The sequence below is a fragment of the Vicugna pacos genome, chromosome 8, assembly GCF_048564905.1.
Source record: "Vicugna pacos chromosome 8, VicPac4, whole genome shotgun sequence".
NCBI classification, from domain to species: Eukaryota; Metazoa; Chordata; class Mammalia; order Artiodactyla; family Camelidae; genus Vicugna; species Vicugna pacos.
The window spans coordinates 35,862,929-35,886,701 of record NC_132994.1 but is presented as its reverse complement, the minus strand read 5'-3'; the positions used below and the strand labels follow the sequence as shown (position 1 = coordinate 35,886,701).

Genomic DNA, 23,773 nt, shown 5'->3' with positions numbered 1-23,773 from the left:
CTTTGGGGAATGCTGTCTTAATTTAAAGTATTTTTGTAGCATAATTTCACTCAAAAGTAAAGGATAATAGTACTTACACAATTATATATAATAAACATTTTGTTTATTTCTTAGATGTCAGATCTCAGACCCCATTACTCATTAGGTCTGGAATTACAGGACTAGAAGTTACCTATGCTGCTGATGAAAAGGCACTTTTTCAAGAAGTTGCAGATATAATAAAGAGGTATTGTTTTGTGTTTTCTGATTTTTCAGTTTTTTTTTTTCATAGAGTCCTTTTGTACTATTGCCAATAAATATAGGTGTGCAGGTAAGAAAGAGGATGAGAGCCCCTTCCTGTGGCCCTTGAAAGAAGTTATCCCTGGAAAGATTTTGCCCTCACCTCCCACCACCATCACCATATCCATCAGATTAGGAATAAGAAAAAGAATATTCTATTCTCAGGATTGAGGGGCCTGTGAAAGAGAAACATTAGCTTAGCCTCTAGCTTTCCTAGCTGGACTTTAGCATTTTTCTATGGTGGTGAAATAATGAGGAACTGTACTGAAGTTACATTGTATTATTCATTAAATAGGCTTATACCTTAGGAGCCAGCCACCATTTCAGTACATTTTTAAATTTTTCTTTCTTTTTTTTAAGTAAATTTTTTCTGAGTTCTAAAAAAATCAGTAATTCCAGAAAGCTTTGGAATGCAATCTGTTCATAAATTTAGGACTATCTGGTACATACTCTTTTGCATACATAGTTCCTTAAACATCTCTTTTGGCCATTTGATAGTTGATAGTAGAGTCTTATCAAAATTTATGGCAAAGATTTTTTAACCAAAAATATTTTAATTTAAAAATAAAACAATTAAGTGGATCTTTCACATTTTCTCAAGAGTATAACTGTTAGTAGCCATGTGCTTCACTTTTCTAGGAACTTAAAACTTTGCCCATTGCTAGGTTTAGGTTTTTAAATGCCTAAAGCAAGCTGGAAAGTACTCTTTGGATCTTGATGTATGGATAAAAACTGTCCTTGAGTGTGTTGTTAGACTCAACCCTTTCTGTTCTGCTTTTGTAGTTGAACTTTTTCATGTAAAACTGAGATGATATACTGCATTAAAGACCAAGATGATACTCTGCTGACTCAACATCTGATTGAATCCCAGATGGTTTAACATAAACCATTTTGAAAATTAGAAAACCAGAAAATATTTCCAACAAAACAAAATTAAAAATATAAAAGCATCAAAAGTGATATGCTGCTACCCACGATGCTAGGGAAGAAAAAAGAGGAATGTATTTTTACTATTTATAGCACTGATGACTCGTTGGATTCCCATCCGTCTGAGACTTGCCATTGTCAGTCCTATCTTTTATATTCTCACAGAGACTGTCAACATATCAGGTACTTTCAGTGCCCACACTTTTACTTCTATAAGCAGCTTAGCAAAAGGAACACATAAAGAGTTTTAGTCAAATACCATTTTATGGGCCAGCATATAACCAATAATGTCCCTGGGCTTTGTATGCTTGTCTTCTCCTTGTTAGGTATATTGCCAACAATAGAATTACCTGCCAGTATTGAGAATCTTGTTAATCATTTGCAAGTGTAGCTATCTTACATGTCTGTAACATGAATTGTGCTAATTGTTAAGAAAAATGTAGTAAACAAAATAAAACTAACTTCTAGTTCTCTAAAAGATCATATGGTTATTAGAGAACAAAGATGCTTTAATATCAACATTTCAATTCTGTAGTATCCTTTATATATTAGTCCAGACCACTCCCTAAAAGATTATTTGTTTCTTATACCTTCTTACACCCCACAAAACAGGCTTTGCTAACAGTGTAGGCTTGGGAGTCAGCCAGCTCTGTCTTTTTTGTCCTGAGCAAGTTTTATTTCTCTCTCTGAACTTTAATTTCCACATCTATAAAATGGGTAGATACAAGAATTAAGTGAGATAAAGCATGTAAAACTCTTAGCCTGGTCAGTACTTAAATGTTAACTCTACGTGTATGGTACACTGCTAGGTGCTAAATATTAAACTGAATAAAATATAGATGAATATTCTCAAAGATTTTGTATTTAATTTTCCATTCTTAATATTTATTTCATGAAGTTGCAAACACATAAAGTAGTATAAAGTGAAATTAAACAAGTAAAACCATTATTTTCTTGTAACAATCGTTTTTCACTTTCTGTTCCCTGAACTATTAATTTTACATTTCCCCAGCCTTCCTAACTTAAATAATTTTTGATTCTTCCCTTTTTCTCTTCCCTACATCCATACATTACATCCTATCCATTTAACCTCAACTATTTTTCAAGATCATTCCTTTCCCCTTCCCCCTGCCCATTGCCACTCCCCTAGAAGGCCCTTACCTCTCACCTGTACAGATGTTAGTGGGTTATCTAAAATATTAGTTGTGAAGCAGCTTTTTTCTGCCTAAGCAAATAAAATCATTTTCATATTTCTGCTGTTTCCATTTTCTCCACAGTTTCATTCTTCACCACTAAACCTGTCTACCCAACCTTTTTCTTTCTATAACTTTTAGAAACCTGGTAGAGTGAATAAAATTTACAAAAATTGAAGAATAAGTCACTGAGATTTTGTTATTGTCACCAGATGTTTTCACAGAACAAATATGGGACTCTTGGGACTTTGAACTTGAAATACGTTTTATTCAGCCTTGAGAGTCTTATAAGACTAAACAGCCTCTAGGACAAAAAATAAATATACATAATAGATCTGAAAATACTGAAACAGCCACATAGTTCTCCTAAAAGAATAAAATCTATTTAATAAATCCATTAAGAGAAGTATTAAGGATAACTTTGTTTTTTCAGTGGTTTTCTGTGAGCAGGTGTAGTTTACAAAATAGACACTTTTTGAGAAAAAAATATTTTTGAAACATTATCAAAAAAATAAGTGTACTTAACCACTCTGTTAGTTGCCACAACAGAGCAAGTAACTGATTGGAGTAGTAATTCTGATAATAATTAGATGATAATAATTAGAGATTTGGGTGAAGAAGTTGGAAGAAATATGTAAGTTACAACAGAAGGGCTCTGTAATCATCTGGCATCCTCTTCATGTTGTACCCATGCTTAGAAATGTACGTGATAGATACTCCAGCAATCTTCCAAATTCTCTTAACATCAAGGTCAGCTGCAATCAGATTGTAATGCCTGTTCTGAGTTACTCTTGGCATAAAGTAGTCAGCTACATGGGTTCTTTTGCGTGTGTATGGGAATCCTTCAAATCTCCTATCCCTGACCATCCTTAGAGCCTTGACACTTCTGCCCCAGTTTCTCAAATTTAAACATTTACGTACTTAGTTTTACAGGGAGATGCACTCGTCATACAGATAGTTCATCTCTGACAGCTCTGGAAAGAGTTTAACTTTAATGCAACAGTTGATGAAGTTGCTACCAACAAAGATGTGTTAAGATATTGGATGTTATGTTAGATGACTACTGAGCAGTAAGGGTATTGGGAGATTTCTCTTTTCTTGAGGCCCTAAGACATTTCTGGACTTCCTTTTTAAGAATTAATCTACCTTTTTGACCTCTGATCTCTGAGATTAGGCCTCACTGTTGTATATTGCCTTGCTTTTTTTTTTTTTTGCCTCTCTGTGCTCGTATTATAATCCTGCTCTTTTTTCCAGAGCTACACATTCCACATAGCACTTTCTACCAAGAAAACACTTAAATGTTGGTGAAAAGATCCGTTTGGCTGTCTTATTAAATTAATCAGTAAAATGTTTATTAAATTTAGTGGTTTTCGCAGAAATTTCAGTCCTTTATATATAGAGAAAAACATATGAGTGATATATATGTTATCTTTTTCTCCTGACAAATTTTAAGGCTACTCTGTAAGTCTGTAGTATAACAGTGGATCACAAGCAGATCACGGGATACTGAAATTTACATTAGGGAATGTATCTTATAAGGCCTTTAAGGAATGGGAAAAATGAAAAGAATGTTATTGCAGAAGTTTGAACCTAGTTCTTTACACATCAGCCCCTTAAATTCTCCAGGTTAAAAATAAGAAGACATTTTTGTGGCATTCTTATTTTTGTTGTCTAAATAAGAACTGAAGCCATTTAGTACCCATTTAAAGAAAGTAGCTATGGAAATATGGTAAAATATTAGCAATCCAGTTCTAAAAATAGATCTCTTCTGCCTATAATCCATTGTTATACCATAGACTTGCAGAATACCATATAAAGCTTACCTCAGTAAACTGGTGCAATCCTATACTGCAGTCGTTGGATGATACTTCAAGTGGCAGTGATATGATCTGGACAGACTGCATATCCCACAGTTCAGTGTAACTTTATAAGCAGTTGTGCAAAACCCAAGTTTATGAATGTTTGTGATCTTTCACTCTGCTTCTTGGCTTTTATAAACAATAGTACAATAATCAGAGTAATATGGAGCTTCTAATTTGATAGCTTTATAAAGTTTTTACTCTGCACTTAAGACTAATCAGTTTTGTCTTGCTCACACAATTTTCCCATTAAAGTACATCTTCATGTTAATTTTCCTTTGTACTATAACCATTTTTCCATGGTGGTCACCATGGAAGTCCTAAGAGAAGTCACAAAGAGGCTCCTTCTGGGTTGGATGCAGATTGTTGATTCAATTCTACCAGTGCAACTCTGACCTCAGCGAGCACATTTTTCTCCTAGTTTCTGATGCTTAAATTACCCACATTAATCTCACCCCTTTTTATATTTCATTCTCTCATTAAACTGAGTCACCTTCCTCTTAAGTTTAGAGGACAAACTTGCCATTACTGAGACCTTACTTTATGTGAGGACAAAGTCATTACTAAAATTAAGTAAGAGAAGGAAAACATTTTCATTTTCTTTCTCAGCATTAAAACTGTTTAAGGACAGTAGAGGGTAGAAAGGTAGAGAAGTGGCAACGGAATGACCTGGGGGATCATTTTCAAAATACAGTATCCGCACATGCCCTCATACTTCACCCCACCCGTCCCTGCATTATATCTCCATCATACCCTCCTGCATATACTTCACTGGTAATGCCTGCCTCCCACCCCAATTTCTAGCAGCCCCTTTTCCAAGTCATGTCAATTAAATACACAATCTAAGTAAAAAACTATGCTTGCTTTACAAAAGTAGCTTCAAACTGAGAATTCTAATCATCCCATCCCTTCCTGTACAGAAATTCTATAGGTACCACTATATCATCTCCTCCACCTGAGAAGCTTTTATAGAGTGTTTGATACTTTATATCATGAAGAAACAGTTCTTCTAGTTAAAGGTTCAAATGTGTGGTCCTTGTTTAATTTTTTTATTCTTCCTTTAGGTATGACCCTGATATTCTGCTAGGATATGAGATTCAGATGCATTCCTGGGGTTACCTCTTACAAAGGGCTGCTGCCCTAAGTGTTGACTTATGCCAGATGATCTCTCGGGTACCAGGTATGAAGCACTGTGAATGTTTTATTGTTCAACTGCAGAGCAAGTTACAAGATAAATAAAGACAAGATGTTTAAAAGTATTATTGCTTTAGCCTAGTTTTTAATACTAAATTGTATAAGTTCTAGATATAATGTCATTATATAAAAATTTAAAAATCAAGAAAAGTAAAAGAAAAAATACCATAATCTCACTGCTATATATAAAGTTAGTACATTTGTTGTTCATTATTCCTTCAGTCATTTTTCATATACATACATAGCTCTTTATTTTTATATAACTTTAATCATACATATATCCCGTTTTTATTATGCTTTCTTCATCTAGCATTTTATCATAAGTATTTTTCTATATTATGAAATAGTCTTCATAATCATTTTGAAGCACTTAACACTTCTTTGACTTGATACACCATAACTTTATTTTATTTTATTTGTCTGGCTTTATGTTTTATCTATTTGGTGAAAAAGGAGAAGATAGTAGAGGAATACTAAAAACTGTGAATTTTGAAGGCTGTTCCCAAAAGTGTGATTGTAATTGAAGAGGGGTCAATAATAATATTCATATCAAAACTATAGTTTTTAAAGCAATTTTTAAAATTATGTTTTCTTTATAGTTACAGAATTTTTAATAACTTTGTTTTAAATGCCCCCCACAAATCTGATCAGGACAAAGTAGCATATACTTTGGGAGGCTAAAAGACCAAATACAAAATTAGTAAAACTAATCAAGAGACCTCCTGAGAGGGGTTATTAAGTCAATAAGATGTCTAAATTATTGGTAAATTTACCGGGAAAGGTTGAAGCTAGAAAATTTGAAGACAATAAATATTTTGAGCTCTGCAAAAATTGGAATAAAAAGGCATAGCTGCTTTTAGTCATTCCCTGCATGAATTTTTTTTTTTGTAGATTCTGTGTCCCTTGAGTGATAGGAATAATGGTATATCTCAATTTTTTCAAGATTCCACTTAGGATAGATTTCTGAATATTCAGAAAGGGCAGCATGAGTATTCAGTGCACTTATTAATTAAGTAATTGTAATGGGTAAGGTATATGACTTCAGATCAGAAGAATGAATGAAAGCTCCTCCCCTTTTAGAACACTGCTGAAAGCATTTTCATGAGGCAGCTGGTGCAATAGAGAGGGCGTGATAAGAAAGGCATGGTAAAGAGCACATTCTGGAAAGGTTCAAATCCTGGCTATTCTGCTAACTAGCCTTGTGATGTCAAGCAAGTTACTTAACCTATCCATACCTTAATTTGTCATCTGTAACATGGTAATAGAATTTATAGGGAAATTGTGAAATACTTTGAACAGTGCCTGAGAACATAGTGAATGTTATATGTTTGCTAAACAAATTCTTAAAACTTTTTTAAACTATTTTTTACTGAAGTATAGTTGTTTTCAGCTGATTTTCAATATTGTGTTAGTTTCATACTGCATAGCACATAGAATTATACCCATTATCTTGTAATAATGTACAATGGAATATAATCTGCAAAAATACTGAATCACTATGCTGTACACCTGAAAAAAAACTTTTAAATAAAGAATGAAGAGCAGTGGGTGTGGGTGTGCATACATGGTCATTAGAATCAGGTAACCCTGGTGTAGAATACTAGTTCTGTTATGGTATGGCCTAGGGCATAGTGTAACATTTCTGAATGTACTACAGTGCAAAATAAACACTATAGTAACAAAATATTAAAATGAAAGAAATAATGTTTGCAAAGTTCTTAGAACATAATAGACATTCAAATACGGTAAATATACTTATTATTCCAGAGCCTCTAATCAACAACATTCATATATACCCAGTGTTGTGCAGGAGAAACAAATTTTAATTTCTATTCTGAGAAACTAGACTCAGAACTCTGTTCACTATAAAAGGAGCTCTTCGTCTAGTTCTCCATACACAGTTAAGAGAGTTTCATCCTGAATATTAACATTATTAATTAATGTCAACAAATTTTCAGAGAATTGTTTAGGTTCAAAATTCTACCATTTTTTTTTCCCAAGAAATGACCAGTTTAACAATAAATATTTTTCATCCAAACACCAAAGAAATGCTGCAGCATTAGGTGTTTGTAAAGATAGCACTGGAAATTACCGTATTTAAAGAGAAAAGGATTTTTTAAAAATATGTATGTGTATATATACACATTTATTATTAATTATATACAGTTCTCAAATATATTTCACAAAATTCTTTCATAACTTAAAGAGGAAAGAAAAACTGTTTTATTAGTCAAAATGATTATTCTCATCTAGTACAAAACAGACTGAATTTTATTTCACCTGTAGTCTTCATCTTTCATTTTTATTATTCTCATTTTCTTTGACATAGTTTGCTTGGAAATTTGGTTTTCGTGAGTTCTGAAGCAATCTGTATTCATTTCTATAGATGACAAAACTGAGAACAGATTTACAGCAGAAAGGGATGACTATGGATCAGATACAATGAGTGAGATAAATATCGTTGGCCGAATTACACTAAATCTTTGGAGAATCATGAGAAATGAGGTAAGGTATTTTATCTGAAATTTGGTTTGGGAATAAGAGATTAGGTCAATATAATGATTTTAACCATTACAGAATATCCATATAGCTTCCTAGGTAACTATGCTTCTTTGTGAATTATTTTTCTTATACTTAAGTAGAGTTAACAAAAATAAATACTACATTCTAAAATGCAAAGCTACAGAAGTATTTAACTTTAACGTAATTGATGATTTTTTTTTTTCCTATTTGTGTCTGAGCACAAATAGCAGGGGCTGTAAAAGTCTGTAGCTATCATAAAATGTTATGTTGTATGTATGGGATGTTGTATCATTTCACCATTTTTTGCTCTTAAATCATTTTTATGCTCAAGGCCAGAGGAAGTCAGGTTGACCTTTCTGATTTATTACAGTAAGAAAAATTTAGTCTAGACATAGGAAGGAACTTTTTGAACTAAGGATATTTAAAAACTGGGTGAATTAGAAAGACAGTGCGTGGAAATAGTTAATGGCAACATCCAGTTGAGACTTTGGAGGCCCAGATAAGGATTTTTGGTAGTACATATTTCAACAAGCTATCATATTAATTTGCAATCACTCAGAGAAATAATTCTTTCACCAAAAATGTAAGAAAAAAAGATACCTACAGTACATTGGTCTATTCTCAGATTTTGGACTTCGGGTAATATCAGATAAAATCTTTATATTTAAAAGAGAACTATATTCTTCAGCTACATCCCTTTGAAACTTTCTCATTATACATCTTCTATTATATACTCATTATTAACTGTGATCTTTTCTGACTCGTCTATATTTATATAAAGATTTGAGTTTTTAAGCATGCCCTCTGCAATTCTTTTGGACACTATCATACAGTAATTCTTCCAGATAAGGAAATACGCTCTTTATATAAAATTTAGGTATTCCCATTTTTCTTTTTATTTTCTCTCTGCACCATGAACCTAAAGTTATGCAAGTTAAGCTCACATTTCATGTAATTTGAAAATGTACTATGTATGTAGCTGCTTGAGGATAATTTTATCCTGTTGTTTCACCTTAAAATATTAATCAAAATACAGTTGGGCTTCAGACAACATGGGTTTGGACTGCACAGATCAACTTATACAGGAATTTTTTTCCCAGCAGATACATACTACAACACTGCACAGTCTACAGTTTGGTTGAATCCCCAGTTGCTTGAATCACGGATTAAGATTCACAGATAAGAAAAGATGGCTGTAACATTTCTATACAGATTTTCGGCTGCATGGGGGTTGGTGCCCCTAAGCCCTGTGTTGTTCAAGGGTTAACTGCACTTCCTAGTGATATGGCATAGGATATGGAAGGTACAGAGACTGTAAAGTATTTGGTCTGTATATTCTATTATATATATTTCAAACTGCAGTCTCTGATGTTGCCTGAAATGAACACATGTATTAAGTATATAAATACAAAATTAAATTATTGAATCCTAATTTCAGGGGTCTTTTCATTCCTGAAGATCCAAAAGGCAGTTACAGCAATTATCAACTATTAGCTTAAAACCACAAAATAGAGAGTAAATATTTAAACATAGTTAAGGGCTTTCTTTAGTCTTTACTGAAAATTCAGGATCAAAGGCTTTCTCTAATTCTGGGCTGAATATATAAAATCTCTGCTCTTTATTTGTATCTGAGAGGAACAACTGTGAGAAAAGTTACGAGTTGGGTAACTCACCCTCACTTCCTAGATGGGCCAAATCAGACTGTCACTTTTTCCCAACCCAAAGTACTCCTGGCAATTTGGAAATTCCCATGAAACCTTGAATGAACGTGTGGAAGGTACTGTCTTACATCTCAAGTTGTTCTAGAACTTTAAGGGTGATGACCTTGGACAGAAGCTGGCCCTGAGAATATTTTTAATATTAAAGGCCCTCAAACTATTTTTTCTGGATTTAAATAGTTCCAGAGGCTCTTTTTAATCTTTATTTCTTTTATCTGTATCTCCCTCATGACATTTTGCTGTTTCTAACTCTATTATTATTTTCTTAAATCTTTATAGTTTGTTTTTAATATGCTCTTTATTAAACTTAATTTATATTCACTATTTAAGAAAATAGATGTAGAAGCATTTATAAAATGAAAGTAAAATCTCCTTGTTCTCTCTAGGACATCTCCACAACAGTTGCACTCCCCTCCCCCTAGATGCAGTTTACAGTTGAATGGATATCTTTTTTTTAATGCTTACTTTGGCTTTTTAAAAATGTGTTTACTTGTGTTTTAATATACTAGTTTTCACTCTCCTGCTTAACTTTAACTTAGAATTAACTGCTGTTCCCTCTGGACTTTGAATCCTCAGTAACAAATGAAGTACTTCTTAAATAGTACTCATGATGCATTTGTTGACTGCTTAAATGAAAGAATAATTGACTCTTCCCCAGAGGATTTTATTTAGAGGCCTTGTGGATATCAGCTTAATCCAGGCCTTTCAGGAAGGTGCAAAGTAGGTGGGAAATACATCTGATTAAACTCAACAAATATTTATGGAGTGCCATCCCTAGTGCACAGATTTGGGCCTGGGTTTAGTTAAGGGCATAGCTGATTCCTCTGTTTTAGCAGGCAGAGAGGCAGGTTATCTGGGTGCAGATGTCAGTAGATGGGTACACGTGACTGTGAGAATCTGTGGAAGTTCTGGTGGCTTCCATTTTCTCAGTGAACTAGGAATCACTCTTCTCAGCTGAGTGTGAGCAGAGTAGAGGGGCTCTTTGGTTTTGAGGAGAGAAAAAGAATTATCTAGGAGAATTTGAGAGTGGTTAATTAAGAAAATAAGAAGCCAGATTTTGACAGCCTATTTGAGATTTGCATTAAGAAATTAAAGTGATACCTGCCAGGTATGTTCAGATTTATAGATGTAAGCACAAGGAAACAGGGTTAGATTTGAACATAACTCACAAGCAAAGGGTTAAGACTTTACTAAATTTTAATTAATGAGTCACAAAGGGAACAAGGGGTAGAGAACTGAATGGTAGTACAAGGTTTTGCTTATAATCATTGTGGAATTTGAGCCAAATTAGGAGCAAAGAGGTTGGGGTACCAGAAGGATTAAACCAGAAGGAGACGGTGGTAGAGGAAGGGATATTTGAGATTATGGAGGGGTACAGTTAATCTGGTAATCACAGGTTTTGGAGTATGATCGTCAGGGTGGCTAAGGTGATATTGAGGTACTGATAGTGAATTTATGCCTGAGACCTGTCTTTCTGGTAGCAGTGTGGAAGGAGACAAGCCTAGAGGTAAGGAAATCAGTGAGAAGATTATTGTAACTCAAATGAAAGTTGGCAGTGATACAGGGATTCAAAAAACAATTTAAAGGGTAAATCCACAAGACCTGGATGTATAAAAAAATGAAGAGAAAGGTGTCAAGAATGATTATCAAGGTTCTGGCATAGATGGTTTAAGATCATGTTTAGGTGGGAAAATGATGATTAAGAATGTAGAGCATGAGGTATCAGTCAGATATCCAGGTGAAGATACCCCACAGACATTTAAATAGGAAGTCTCACATATGGGGTAGAGCTCTGGATTAGAGATAAAGCCTTGGAAGTCACGTGCAAGTGTGGATGAGCTCACCAAGAAGTGAATGGAGAGAACGATCAGGATTGAGCCAAGCACATTTTTATGAATAAAAACATTTTGAGGAGTGGACAGAGGAATCAGATCCTAAGAAGGAGTAGTCAGATAAGATAGTGAAGAACGGGGAGAGAACACTCCCATCAGAGTCACTGGGAAGGTCAGGTGCTTCCACACTAGCATGTAAGCCTCCCCCAATCTCAGTTTGGTGATAATGGAGTATGGTTCTAATATTCCCTAATATAGCATCAGTCTGTCACTAAGCCTGTGTTAAAGAGGCAAAATATGCGTCCTTGCATTTATGTATTTTATCATCTATAAGGCACTTTTACAGACTTTCATGTTTTAATTTTGGTACTCGCAAACTTGCAGGATATATAAGACAGCAAAGTAGTGAGGTATTGTTCCAAATGAGGAAACATGTTCACAGAGGTTAATGACTTGTCTAAAGCCTCATAGCTAGTAAGGGGTCAAAACTCCAGCTTATTGTGGGCATGCTCTATATCCACAGAGAGCTTATTTTATATATTTTAAGTATATGTAAAATAAAACATGTATAAAATAAAATACATAAAGTAAGCTCTCTGAGGACAGAGAGCATGTTTAAAAAGAGTATGTGTATGTGTTTATCCGTTGTCCCCCGAATATATTTTATTGCTTTGATAGGACATCTATCACTGACCATACAGGCATCATATAAGAGCCAAAGGAGACATAAATGGTATACACATTTAAAGAGAAGACAGATCACTGTTGAGTCTTGGTGCAGAGTGAAGAGCGAGTGGAAGGGAGGTACAAAGATATTCTTGCTGTCAACACTAGAAAAGGAGATAGACTTGTCAGCAAATAATTGGTGTGTATCAGGGTGCAGAGTAAGCAGCTGTAATACAGGAACTCCACACAGCAGTGAATAAGAATCAAATACTGCCACACTGAACAACATAGATGAATCTCTGATTTAATGTTGAGCAAAAGAAACCAAATAAATAATAGTACCTATGAAATGTTTCCATTAATATGAAGTTTAAAAATAGGCAAGATTAATCCATAACTTTGATGAGTATTGAGTGGGAAACGGCACAAGGGAGCCTTCCAACATCCTAGAAATTTCGTCATATGGGTGGAGGGTACATGGATGTATACATACATAAAAATTGATGAGTTGTTCACTTTATATTTGTGTATTTTTATATGAAGTTTATGTCAATCAAAACAATTTTTAACTGAAGACTCTGGGGAAATGCGGAACAACTCCGGGAATAAGGTGAAGGAGGATAATAGAGCACAGGTGCTTACTTTATGGTCTCCTTCCACTTTTTTCCTTTCCTCTTTATTTTGTCCGTTCCTCTGCACTAATTCTCTGATTGCCTCTCTCCATTCTAAGTTTGTTTCTGAAGTGACCAACCACTGTGTTTTGCACACAGACTCTGGGAAAGTGTAATCATACCTCTGTCAGCCCATTCCTTTGTCAGTAAAATACATGAATTGTAATACTTTCTTCATTTCTATCAGTTCTGACTTTGCTCTACATAGTACATTTTCCAATGTTTAACTTACTCAGATTTCCCCCTATATCGAGTAACAAACTCCTGAGTCTTAGTTCTAGATTCATATTTCACTTTCTGGAGTAAATCACTCTCTAAAGACTGACATTCTGAAGACGGATCATTTTAATTTTAGAGTTCATGTTTCCTTCTTTTAATTTTACTCACAGCTAAGATTATAGCTGAGCATTTTTTCGCTTTTGTGACACTGAGAAGACCCAAAGTACAGTGGGTGTTACAAGGTTATAATATTTTAGTCTTAATCCTATTTATGAAATTGTTCTGTTTGAAATAAAATCAGCCCAGAACATAGGTCTGCCATCTGCCTCAGATATTGGGGGGCAGTTTCTTAAATTGTATTTAAGTTTAGTTTGAGGTCGCAGGATCCCCTAGTTAATCCTTACAGGTCAACTTACATGGGATAATGAGAAAGGTGCAGGACAAGGGGATCTTTTCTGTAGAGATTTTTTTGATTGTTTGTTTTAATGAACATATATACTCCAGCAGAAGTTTAGATTTGGTCTAAAGGGCTATACTGTATATTAGGTAATCATGTAACTACCTGAGATCAGATATTTGGTTCCATTTTCTATGAAACTAAATAGAAACTTTAAAAAAAACTAACTTAAAATATTAGCATGTAGAAGAGTCATCCAAGTATGAAGATTTGATAATAAAATGAGTTACTTATTTTTGAGAGAAGTAGTCCAGGGCAGTACTGGTTTTCATAAAAGAAATGGTGATTTACTTCCAAGATTAGAGGTTAATACTTGCTTTATACTGGTGACTTTTAGAATAGGTAGGCTCATTCCAAAGTTTAAAACTGTGTGTGTGTGTGTGTGTGTGTGTGTGTGTGTGTGTGTCTGTCTGTGTGTGTCTGTCTGTGTGTGTATATGTAAGTATGCACACACACTCTGAAGTATGCCACATTCCAATGCTGTTGTTCTGGAGATTGATAGAAATTGTAGATGAAGTAAGAGCAGTTTGGGGCACTGCACTGAGATGAGTTTAATATTTAATCCCTGTTTTTTACTTGCTGGATTGTAGAAGTGGAAAAGAAAAATATTTTAAAACTGTAATATACAAATGTGAAGTGCTGTTTGAATTATCCTCAGAACCCCAAGGGCTGACCTAAGAATGGTGACTGCTGGTTCCTTGATTTCCATTTACATCGAAATACTGCCATTGTCTAGATTTCATGTGTCTTGTAGGTATTTCTGAGAGATCATCCAGCTAGAGGTATATTTTATGAATGTGGACCCTTTTTCAGTATTCTTTTCCCATAAAAACAGCTTTCACCTACATATTTTGAAGATTAGGAAACATTTCTGCCATTTATTTTTAATCTTTTGTTTTTGGAATGAAATTAAGTCCATAATGTTCATGTATTAGGTCTTAGTATTGATGTAATTCTTGGGAGCAGGATGAATGCCTGCCTTTAACTAGCTAACTAGTCCTCGAATCTGTGAGAGCTTGTTAATCAGCATGTCATCAAGGACAAAAAGTGAGTACAGAAAGAACAAAAAATTAACTTGTTTGGCAGTGCGTCCATTTGTCAGTATTTGTATTGGCACAGAGTATAAAAGGAAGTCATAAGAACTGGAATCTCCGAAGTAAGTAATGTATGACCTAGTTGAATTTCATCAGGTCTGATTATTTTTCCAATTAAATATTAATTTATTACAAACATTTCTGTCTAGTAGGCTATATATACACATAGTTTTAAATCAATTATGAGTCAGTCGTAACACAAATCATTTCTACAAGTAGCTTTCATATCTACTATGAAAAGTTAGAAATAATATTCAGGCTGTTTTAGAAACAAACTTGTATGTAAGTGTAAGCACTATTATAATGGTGTCTTACTTTTTTTTCTAGGTGGCTCTGACTAACTACACCTTTGAAAATGTGAGCTTTCATGTTCTTCATCAGCGTTTTCCCCTCTTTACCTTTCGAGTCTTATCAGATTGGTTTGATAACAAGACAGATCTATACAGGTAATGCTTTATAACTCTGAAGAGAATAATATCTCTTTTTAAAAATCAATATTATTGGACTATAATTTATATACAATAAAATGCACACATTTAAAGTATTTTGCAATGACTTTGAAACATGTACACATCCTGTAACCACTACCCCAATCAAAATAAAAAGCATTTCTGAAACCCAGAAAATTCCCTTATACAGCTTTGTAGTTAATCTACCTATTCCTTAACCACCCAGGTAAGTACTAATTGAATTTCTATTAGTATAGATTAGTTTTGCCAGTTTTAGAACTTTGTATAATTAGAATTGTTTACAACCTACCCGTTTTTGTCTGGCTTCTTTCAAGAAACTCAGCATGTTTTTTAAGATTCATCCATGTTGTTGCATGAATCAGTTTGTTCATTTTTATTAGTAAATAATATTCAGTTGCATGAATATACCACAATTTATTTATCCAGTCACCTGTTGAAGTGATGCACAGTTGGGTGGTTTCTCATTTGGGGCTATTATGAATAAAATTGTATATAAGTCTTTGTGTGAACACACGTTTTCATTTCTCTGGGAATGGAATTGCCAGGTCACATGATTAGCTTAACACTTTCAGAAACCACTAACTTATTTTCTTTGGCAATTCTTCTAGTGCAAGTCTGCTGGCAACAAATTCTTTCAGCCTTTACCTAAAAATATCTTTATTTCACTCTTACTTTTGAATGACATTTTCACTGTCTAATTCTAGGGTTGAGATTTTTTTTTTCTTGAAGATTTCATCTTTTCTTCTGGCCTCCATTATTTCTGATGAGAAATCAACAGTCATTCTTCTTTTTCCAGTGTATGCAACACATTTTTTTTTTCAGTCAGGCTTAATAAAAGGATGGCTGCTGCTGCTGTTACTCTGTGTTAAGACTTACAGTGGGCACAGGGGAATTACTCAGTTCTCCTGGTCCAGAGTTAGTCTTTGGGAATTACTGTTCTTCTAAGCCTCAGGGATGAGGTTCTCTCAGCATTCCTGCTCTTTCCATAGCAGAGATGGACCTTTGCTTTGTACCACTGGCAGGTCCTGGCCCAGGCAGGTTTCCTGACTCTCCCCCAGAGAAGATGGCTAATTTCTTAATCTCTGATATGATCTAGATAGCATCATGATTTCATCTGCTATCCAAGAAATAGTTATTGAATATGATTTCAGTTTCTGAGCTAAGAGTTACATCCTGGTAGTAGAGGGTTATGTAGCTCAAGGAAATAATACTCGAAATTTTCTTCATTTCCTGGGAGTAGAGCAAATCCATAGAAAAAGTTCAGAAAAAGTGAGTTTGTACTTGGAATTCTCATATCTCCGTTTTTTGTCACCTTCTTCCCTGATGTCCCATCCCCAAAAGTACCCTGTGCCCTCAAGATGCTCTTAAGTTCAACCATTTCAGCACCTACCCAGGCCTATCCTGAGTAGCTTATGCTTTAAATTTCCCTTCCCCGTCTCCAAATCAATACTTGCTTACTATACTTGAGCTTGACAAAGTGTTAGGAAGGTAGCATCATTCTTTAACAACAGCAAAAAATTACCTAACAAAATTCAACTTTGTATTGTAATATTTATTTTTTAAAAGGCCACAATTACTCATTTTCTTTTTTATACCACATGGCTAGCCAGCCATAGGACTAGAAAATAGTAATGAAAGTGGTCTTATTTCAAAAAGATCACTTTTTTATTTAAAAAGTCTACTTTTCACGTACATTAAAAATACATATTCAGAGAGATATGGAGTGATGTCAGGAAGGTGGTGGAGTATTAAGTCCTGGACCCTCCTTTCCCCCACAAACACGTTGATTCAATAATAGTTCACAGACAGATTAGTCCTGTAAGAAATGTGGAAACTAATTAAAAGGCTCCTGTACCCTGAACAAATTTAGAACCAGGCTCATCAAAGTTGGGAGGGAGATCTGGAATACCCTCTTGCCAGAGGCTGTGCCTCTGAGCCAGAACCATACAACCAGGAAAAGGCCCCTAGCTCCTAGCTTTTCCCAGGAAAGGGAAGGGGTTACTTCATGTGTCTAGCACCGCATCTTTTCTGAGGGTACTCTGACAGGTGTGGCACAGCCTAGCTGACAGAGCCAAATAGAGGGGGGTGGCAGTGTGGGCTGGTAAATGCCATAGATCCTCCCCACTACTCAGCACAGAGGTGAGTGGATGAAATACCCCAACTCATAGTTCACCCATGCAATAAACGGTTGATTTATGCATCCACTGTCCCAACTGCCCCAAGGCTACCCAAAGCCTTTCTAGTCTTAAGCTCTCACAGATCCAGCACAGTCCAGTTGCTGGGAGTGCAGGTGTGGAATGGAGATGGTGGTTTGGGCACAGAATGAATGTGAATGGAAGGAAACCATACCTGCCTGCTTCTCTCTGGGGAGGGAAGGAGTTGGTAGAGGCTCCCAGAATCTTTGGCAGTGTTCATTGGAGGAGTTCTTCTGTACACGGCCAGTCCACAAAGATTGCAAGAGGTGCCTGCTTTGTCTAATGTGGGACACCAACAGAGTCAAGGAAAATGAAGAACCAGGCAAAGATACTCCGAACAAAAGAACAAGATGAATTTCCAAAAACTGGCCTTAATGAAGCAGTTATATGATTTACCTGACAGAGAATTCAAAATAAATGTCATAAAGATGCGCACCAAGATCAAGAGAACAATGCATGAACAAAGTAAGAATTTCAGCAGAGAGAGAAAAAAATTAAAAAGAACTAAACAGAACTGGTGGCACTGAAGAACAAAATAACTGAAAAATTGACTGGAGAGGTTCAATATCAAAATAGATCAAGCAGAAAAAAAGGATCAGTGAACTCCAAGACAGGTCATTGATCACTCATGTGGTCTACAGAAAAGATGAGCCATTAAATCCAATTTGTTTTATTTTAAAGGAACTGATTGATTCCACATGAAATGCACTCTTTGCTTTACATTTTGCTACCTATATTACCAAAGGGTTACATGAATAATCTAAAACAAAAAAAGACATATTAAAATGTGATACCATTTTTTGCCTATCAAACTAGTAATAACTTAAAAAAAATTAATCCCTAGTGTTACTGAAGATTCAAGGAAACAAACTGTTTATCATTACTAGTATGAATGTAAGTTGTTAAGACCTTCTGGAAAGCAGTGTGTCATTTCATGTTAAAAACTAAATCATAGTATACCCTTTGACCAAATCTAAGAATTTATCTTAAGGAAATATTTAAGCATCTGTACATAGACTTAACTATAAAGATATTTATCACAGCATTGATTATAGTTAATAAAGGATACTCAATAATAGATCCATTAAGTTGTTATAATCATACAATAGTATACAAATATATATATATATATATATATATAAAAATAGGCATAATACATTAAGTTAAAAATGCAAGTGATAGAACAATATTTCTATTTATGTTACTTTAAAAGTTGGGTAAAGTTTAAGATTTTTTGTCTAATTTTCTTTTTTTTTTTTAATTTTTTTTTTTCTTACTGGATGTACTGAGGATTGAACCCAGAACCTTGTGCATGTTAAGCATGCACTCTACCAGTGAGCTAAATCCCTCTCTCTTGTCTAATTGTTTTGAACAGTTTTATTTGGATATAATTCACACAATTCACCCATTTAAAGTGTATAATTCAGTGGTTTTTAGAGTATTTCCATTACCTCAAAAAGAAACCCTACATATTAGTCATTACCCTCTGACCCTCCCTTCTGCACCCCTCTAATTCCACCTTAAGCAACCACTAATATACTTTCTGCCTCCATAGATTTGCCTGTTCCACACGTTGTATATAAGTAGAATCATACAATATGTTGCCTTTTATGACTGTCTTTTTATTCATGTTGTAGCATATGGCAACACTTCATTTCCTTTTATTGCCAAGTAATATTCCACTGTGTGGGTATATATCACATTTATCCATCAGTTGATGGGCACTTGGGTATTTCCATTTTTTTTGGCTGTTCTAAATAATGCTGTTATGAACATTTTTGTACAAGTTTTTGTGTAGACGTGTATCTTTATACCTCTTGGATATATACTTAGGAGTGGAATTGGTCGCTTATATGGGAACTCTATTTTTAATAATTTGAGGAATTGCCAGACTATTTTCAATACAACTGCAGTATTTTACATTTCACCAGCAGTTTATGAGGGTTATAAATTCTCCCCATCCTTGCTAACACTTGTTATTATCTGTCTTTTTAATTATAGGGTGATTTTTTTCTTCTTTTCATGTTTATTTTCTAGTGTTTCTATATTGATTAGTCATGTATCTCAGGAACAGATTTTTTAACTTTTTCTATTGAACAATTATGTGGCTGTATTCTAAAACTCATATATAATTAAAGGTTGCAATATATTTGAACCTTCATATTCTTTAAATGAATAATTTTATTTACAGTATATCTTTGGATCATTTTTACATTTTGATAACATAATATTAAGTCAAAACTTTCTTTCATGACTTTGGTAAAGGTTTTTTGTTACTGCTTATTTTTCTTAACAAAAGTTAGGTAGGGTGAAGAGGTTTATTTGTAAGGTTTAAATCAAAGAACAGAATATTTTTATTTTAACAGAAAATACTGATTTGACACATATTTACCCCATGTATGGTCCCATTAAAATTATTTTCCTGATTTTTCTAGGTAGTCACCAAAATCCTCTGTTCCCATAAGAGGCCAGTGCATACTTTTATTTCAGACTGGGATTAACAAAGATAACCCAAAGTCTCCATGTTCTTTACAAGCCTATAGGTAGAATAGTTATTACTGTATAACTATCGCATCATTAGCAGTGGCATCTAAGAGACAGTGTTAATTTTTTATAATAAAAATAGCGTAACATCAAGCAAAATATTGAAAATAATTATCCTTAGTCTTACCACCTTCTCACAAGCACTATTTTAAACTTTACATATTTTCACTAGGTTTTATGCCCTTGAAATATCTGAAATTTTCTAATGTTTAACTCCTTAACATACTTTGCTAAAGGCTCACATTATGACTCCCTCCTTAAATAACTTTGCTTTTAATAGGTAGGTTTTGGCAGAATGAAAATGGTACTAGTTTCCAGTGTCCAGATTTTTCCCTAATATTCATAGCATGGATTCTATTTTAACAGATGGAAAATGGTTGATCATTACATTAGCCGTGTCCGTGGAAATCTCCAAATGTTAGAACAGCTGGACCTGATTGGGAAAACCAGTGAAATGGCTAGACTTTTTGGCATTCAGTTTTTACATGTACTGACAAGGGGTTCACAGGTAGGAAATTGATTTTCTTGTATACTTGAAAGTTCTGTGTAAATGACATACTCACTTTTGAGATGTTTGAGGCGGTTTGATTTTTTAAACTTTCTGTCTGGTCCCAACCAATATATATAGCTGGTTCATCAAGTCTTGTCATTTCATTTTCTAGAAAAGCTTTAATTTCACATAACAGTTCTGCTTTTGTTTTCTCTCCTTACCAACGTTTTGGCCACTGCTAAGTTATGCAAGGTATTAAGAAAATAAATGGCTGTGCCCTTGAAGATGGTTCCTGAATACTGTCAGTGTGATTAGGGATACCTTTAAAGGCTCCTTAGAACTGGGGAAGCAGCAAAGTCTCCCTCTCTTTTGTTTTACCTTCCTAATTTTGGCTTGTTCCAACTCCCAACAAATAACCTTAATGTTTTAAAAAAAAAAAAAAAAAAGAGGAGGATTCAGGAATCAATATAAATGGGCTGTATTACTTTTTTGAAATGTTACAGAAAAATGGGACCCTAGAAGCCACTTAATATCTTTCTAACTAATTTCCCAAGGATATAATGAGATTTTTTTTAAAAATGCCTTGTGAAAATGGTTTTATGCATTCATTCAACAAATACTTATTTGAACACATTTAGTGTGTTAAATAACCACTGTGCTAGCCATCAGGAATACTACATTAAATCATTCATGTTCCTCATAAAATCTTTCAATGATTTTATGTCTGTAAGTTCCCCCCAATCTACCAGTTCAGTAAATACAGCAAAAACAGATTTCTGACTACCTTGGCATTACCTATTTACTTATTAATTTTATTGCTTATAAGCTATTTTATTTTATTTATACTCCCCCAAATCTTAAAAACTGAGTTGGCTTATAATAGAGAGCACAGATACCTTAAAACAGACTGAGAACATTTCAGTGAATCCGTGCTGGTTCTTGTGAGTGCTTTCTTTCTCTAGTACTCCAAACTATCTGCTTTATAGCAGTTACCATAAACAACCAGTAATTGCTTGATTCAGTTTTGTAAGGGACCAGTATTAAGCTGACTACCTTTCAGTTTTGGAATCTTTGTGTTTCCTTCTTGGGATATTGGGATAACATTTACCCATATCAAGTCTCCTGACTTTCATTCTCTAATTTTACCAAATAAATTTGTCAAAGATTATTGGCCAACTTTTTAAATGAAACTGTCAACTATACAGTTGTCTCTTTTACATCTGTTTATTATGACATAAAGAAAAGTCTAATTGTCTGCCTTTTCAAAATTGACTTACTGTGTAAGTTGACATATTTTGCAGTTTTTATAAAATTAGGGAATAGGAAAAGGATTTACAAATATCCCCTCTGACACCTGAAAGCTGAGTAAATAACCAACAACACTATATGACTGTATTGTAAGAAGGTCAATGTTGCCATATTCTGAAGAGCAAAACGTTCCCCAAATGATTATCACATATTCAAAGAACCAGTATATTTAAACAATTTCTTCTTCTCTCCCTTACCTTCACCTCTCTGCCTGCAGTACCGTGTGGAATCAATGATGTTGCGTATTGCAAAACCAATGAACTATATTCCTGTGACACCTAGTGTACAGCAGAGATCCCAGATGAGAGCTCCACAGTGTGTTCCCCTAATTATGGAGCCTGAATCTCGCTTCTATAGCAACTCTGTTCTCGTTTTGGATTTCCAGTCACTGTATCCTTCTATTGTAATTGCGTACAACTACTGTTTTTCCACCTGCCTTGGCCATGTGGAAAACTTGGGAAAGTAAGGTTTTTTTTCATACTTACAATTTTGTTGTGCTTCTTACTAAAATTAGATTTTCTTTGTTTAAGTGTCTCTTTGCACATGAGACTGTCCTTATGAGCAAGATGAATGGACTGTAGCACAGCTGATCCATTCTTTGTAGTTACCTTCCTAATTGACATAGATCACCGTTATGACTAATTCAGCATCATGGACGAATGATTCATATGAAGAAGACTGTGGTCTTGTAACTTCAGCTATCACCTCCTCTTGACTTTTCTTTGAAATAGCCTGTGATTCTTTTAAAAAGTTAAACTGTTAAATGTTAGGTTTTATTTATTCGTGTCAACTAAATTTCTTCTCATAAGAAATACAGTCTTCCTTTATAACAATTTTTGTGTATTTAAAACCAAGTGTTATAGTGTTAGTCTGAGGTATATTCACTCCTTATAAAAAAGCTTTCGTGAAAATTGTATTGGTAATTCTGTCTTTTTATTAAGAACAGAAGTTTGGAAAAGTTATTCACAATCTTTTAAGGCTTAAATTTTTCTTTACAGAATTTTATACTTTATAAAGTAAAAGGTGATCATATGTTCAGTTGAAATTTGTTATTTTAGTATGAATTTTACCGATATATTTTAGGATAGTGCCATTTAAGAAATGTTTCTTTTAATAAATTGTGAATATTTGAAGAACTGCTTTTTGGTAATTAAACAAACATGTTACTAAATATATATATATTCATGTTTACATGTTTAAAGATGAATTTCAAGCCAGAAAGAGAAAGAAAAATACCGTATGAGATCGCTCATATGTGGAATCTAAAAAACAAAAACAAAAACAAACAAACAAAAACAAAGCATAAATACAGGACAGAAATAGACTCATGGACAGAGAATACAGACTTGTGGTTACCAGGGGGGTAGAGGGTGGGAAGGGATAGACTGGGATTTCAAAATTGTAGAATAGATAAACAAGATTACACTGTATAGCACAGGGAAATATACACAAAATGTTATGATAAATCACAGAGAAAAAAAATGTGACAATGAATGTGTATGTGTCCATGAATGACTGAAAAATTGTGCTGAACACTGGAATTTGACACAACATTGTAAAATGATTATAAATCAATAAAAAAAAAGATGAATTTCCAGTGGAATTAGAAAAATTCCTAAAATTATCTAGACTCTCTACTCTATGATTTGAGAAAGTATTCGCTTAATGTTTTTTTTTTCCCTTAACAGGTATGATGAGTTCAAATTTGGCTGTACCTCTCTGAGAGTACCTCCTGATTTACTTTACCAAATTAGGCATGATATCACAGTGTCCCCCAATGGAATAGCTTTTGTCAAGGTAATACTCTCTTATAAATGAAAGGTGTCAACTGTGGCTTAACCTTTGGAGAGCTAGTGGTTTAGATGTTGTTGGCATATAATACTAAGAAAATAAAATACACATATATCAAGTTTGCTTGAATATCTTATCTCAAAAAGTTAAAAATATAGGGAATTTTCTAAGAAAACATTTTTTAAAAAAGTCACCTCGTTTTGCATGAATTTAGGTTTAAATATTTTTATTGTTAGATTTTAGTTTTTAATAAAATAGTGTAAGAAACAAATGTGTATATATACCTTCTGCCCTCTACTGGAATCTGGCAGACTTAAGCTGATGACCACAATGATGTTGCTTT

The 23,773-nt window shown here is 34.1% G+C and overlaps 1 protein-coding gene across 2 annotated transcripts in view; it reads left to right on the top strand.

Moving 5' to 3' along the window:
• Positions 1-23,773, top strand: part of REV3L (REV3 like, DNA directed polymerase zeta catalytic subunit) — a 146,328-nt gene that overhangs the window by 94,533 nt on the left and 28,022 nt on the right. For both annotated transcript variants that reach the window (XM_031680136.2, XM_031680138.2), the window contains 7 exons: positions 115-226; positions 5,323-5,438; positions 7,839-7,957; positions 14,960-15,078; positions 20,208-20,349; positions 21,857-22,101; positions 23,328-23,436. In XM_031680136.2, the coding sequence (XP_031535996.2) occupies positions 115-226; positions 5,323-5,438; positions 7,839-7,957; positions 14,960-15,078; positions 20,208-20,349; positions 21,857-22,101; positions 23,328-23,436 (962 nt within the window). The remainder of the gene's footprint in view (positions 1-114; positions 227-5,322; positions 5,439-7,838; positions 7,958-14,959; positions 15,079-20,207; positions 20,350-21,856; positions 22,102-23,327; positions 23,437-23,773) is intronic.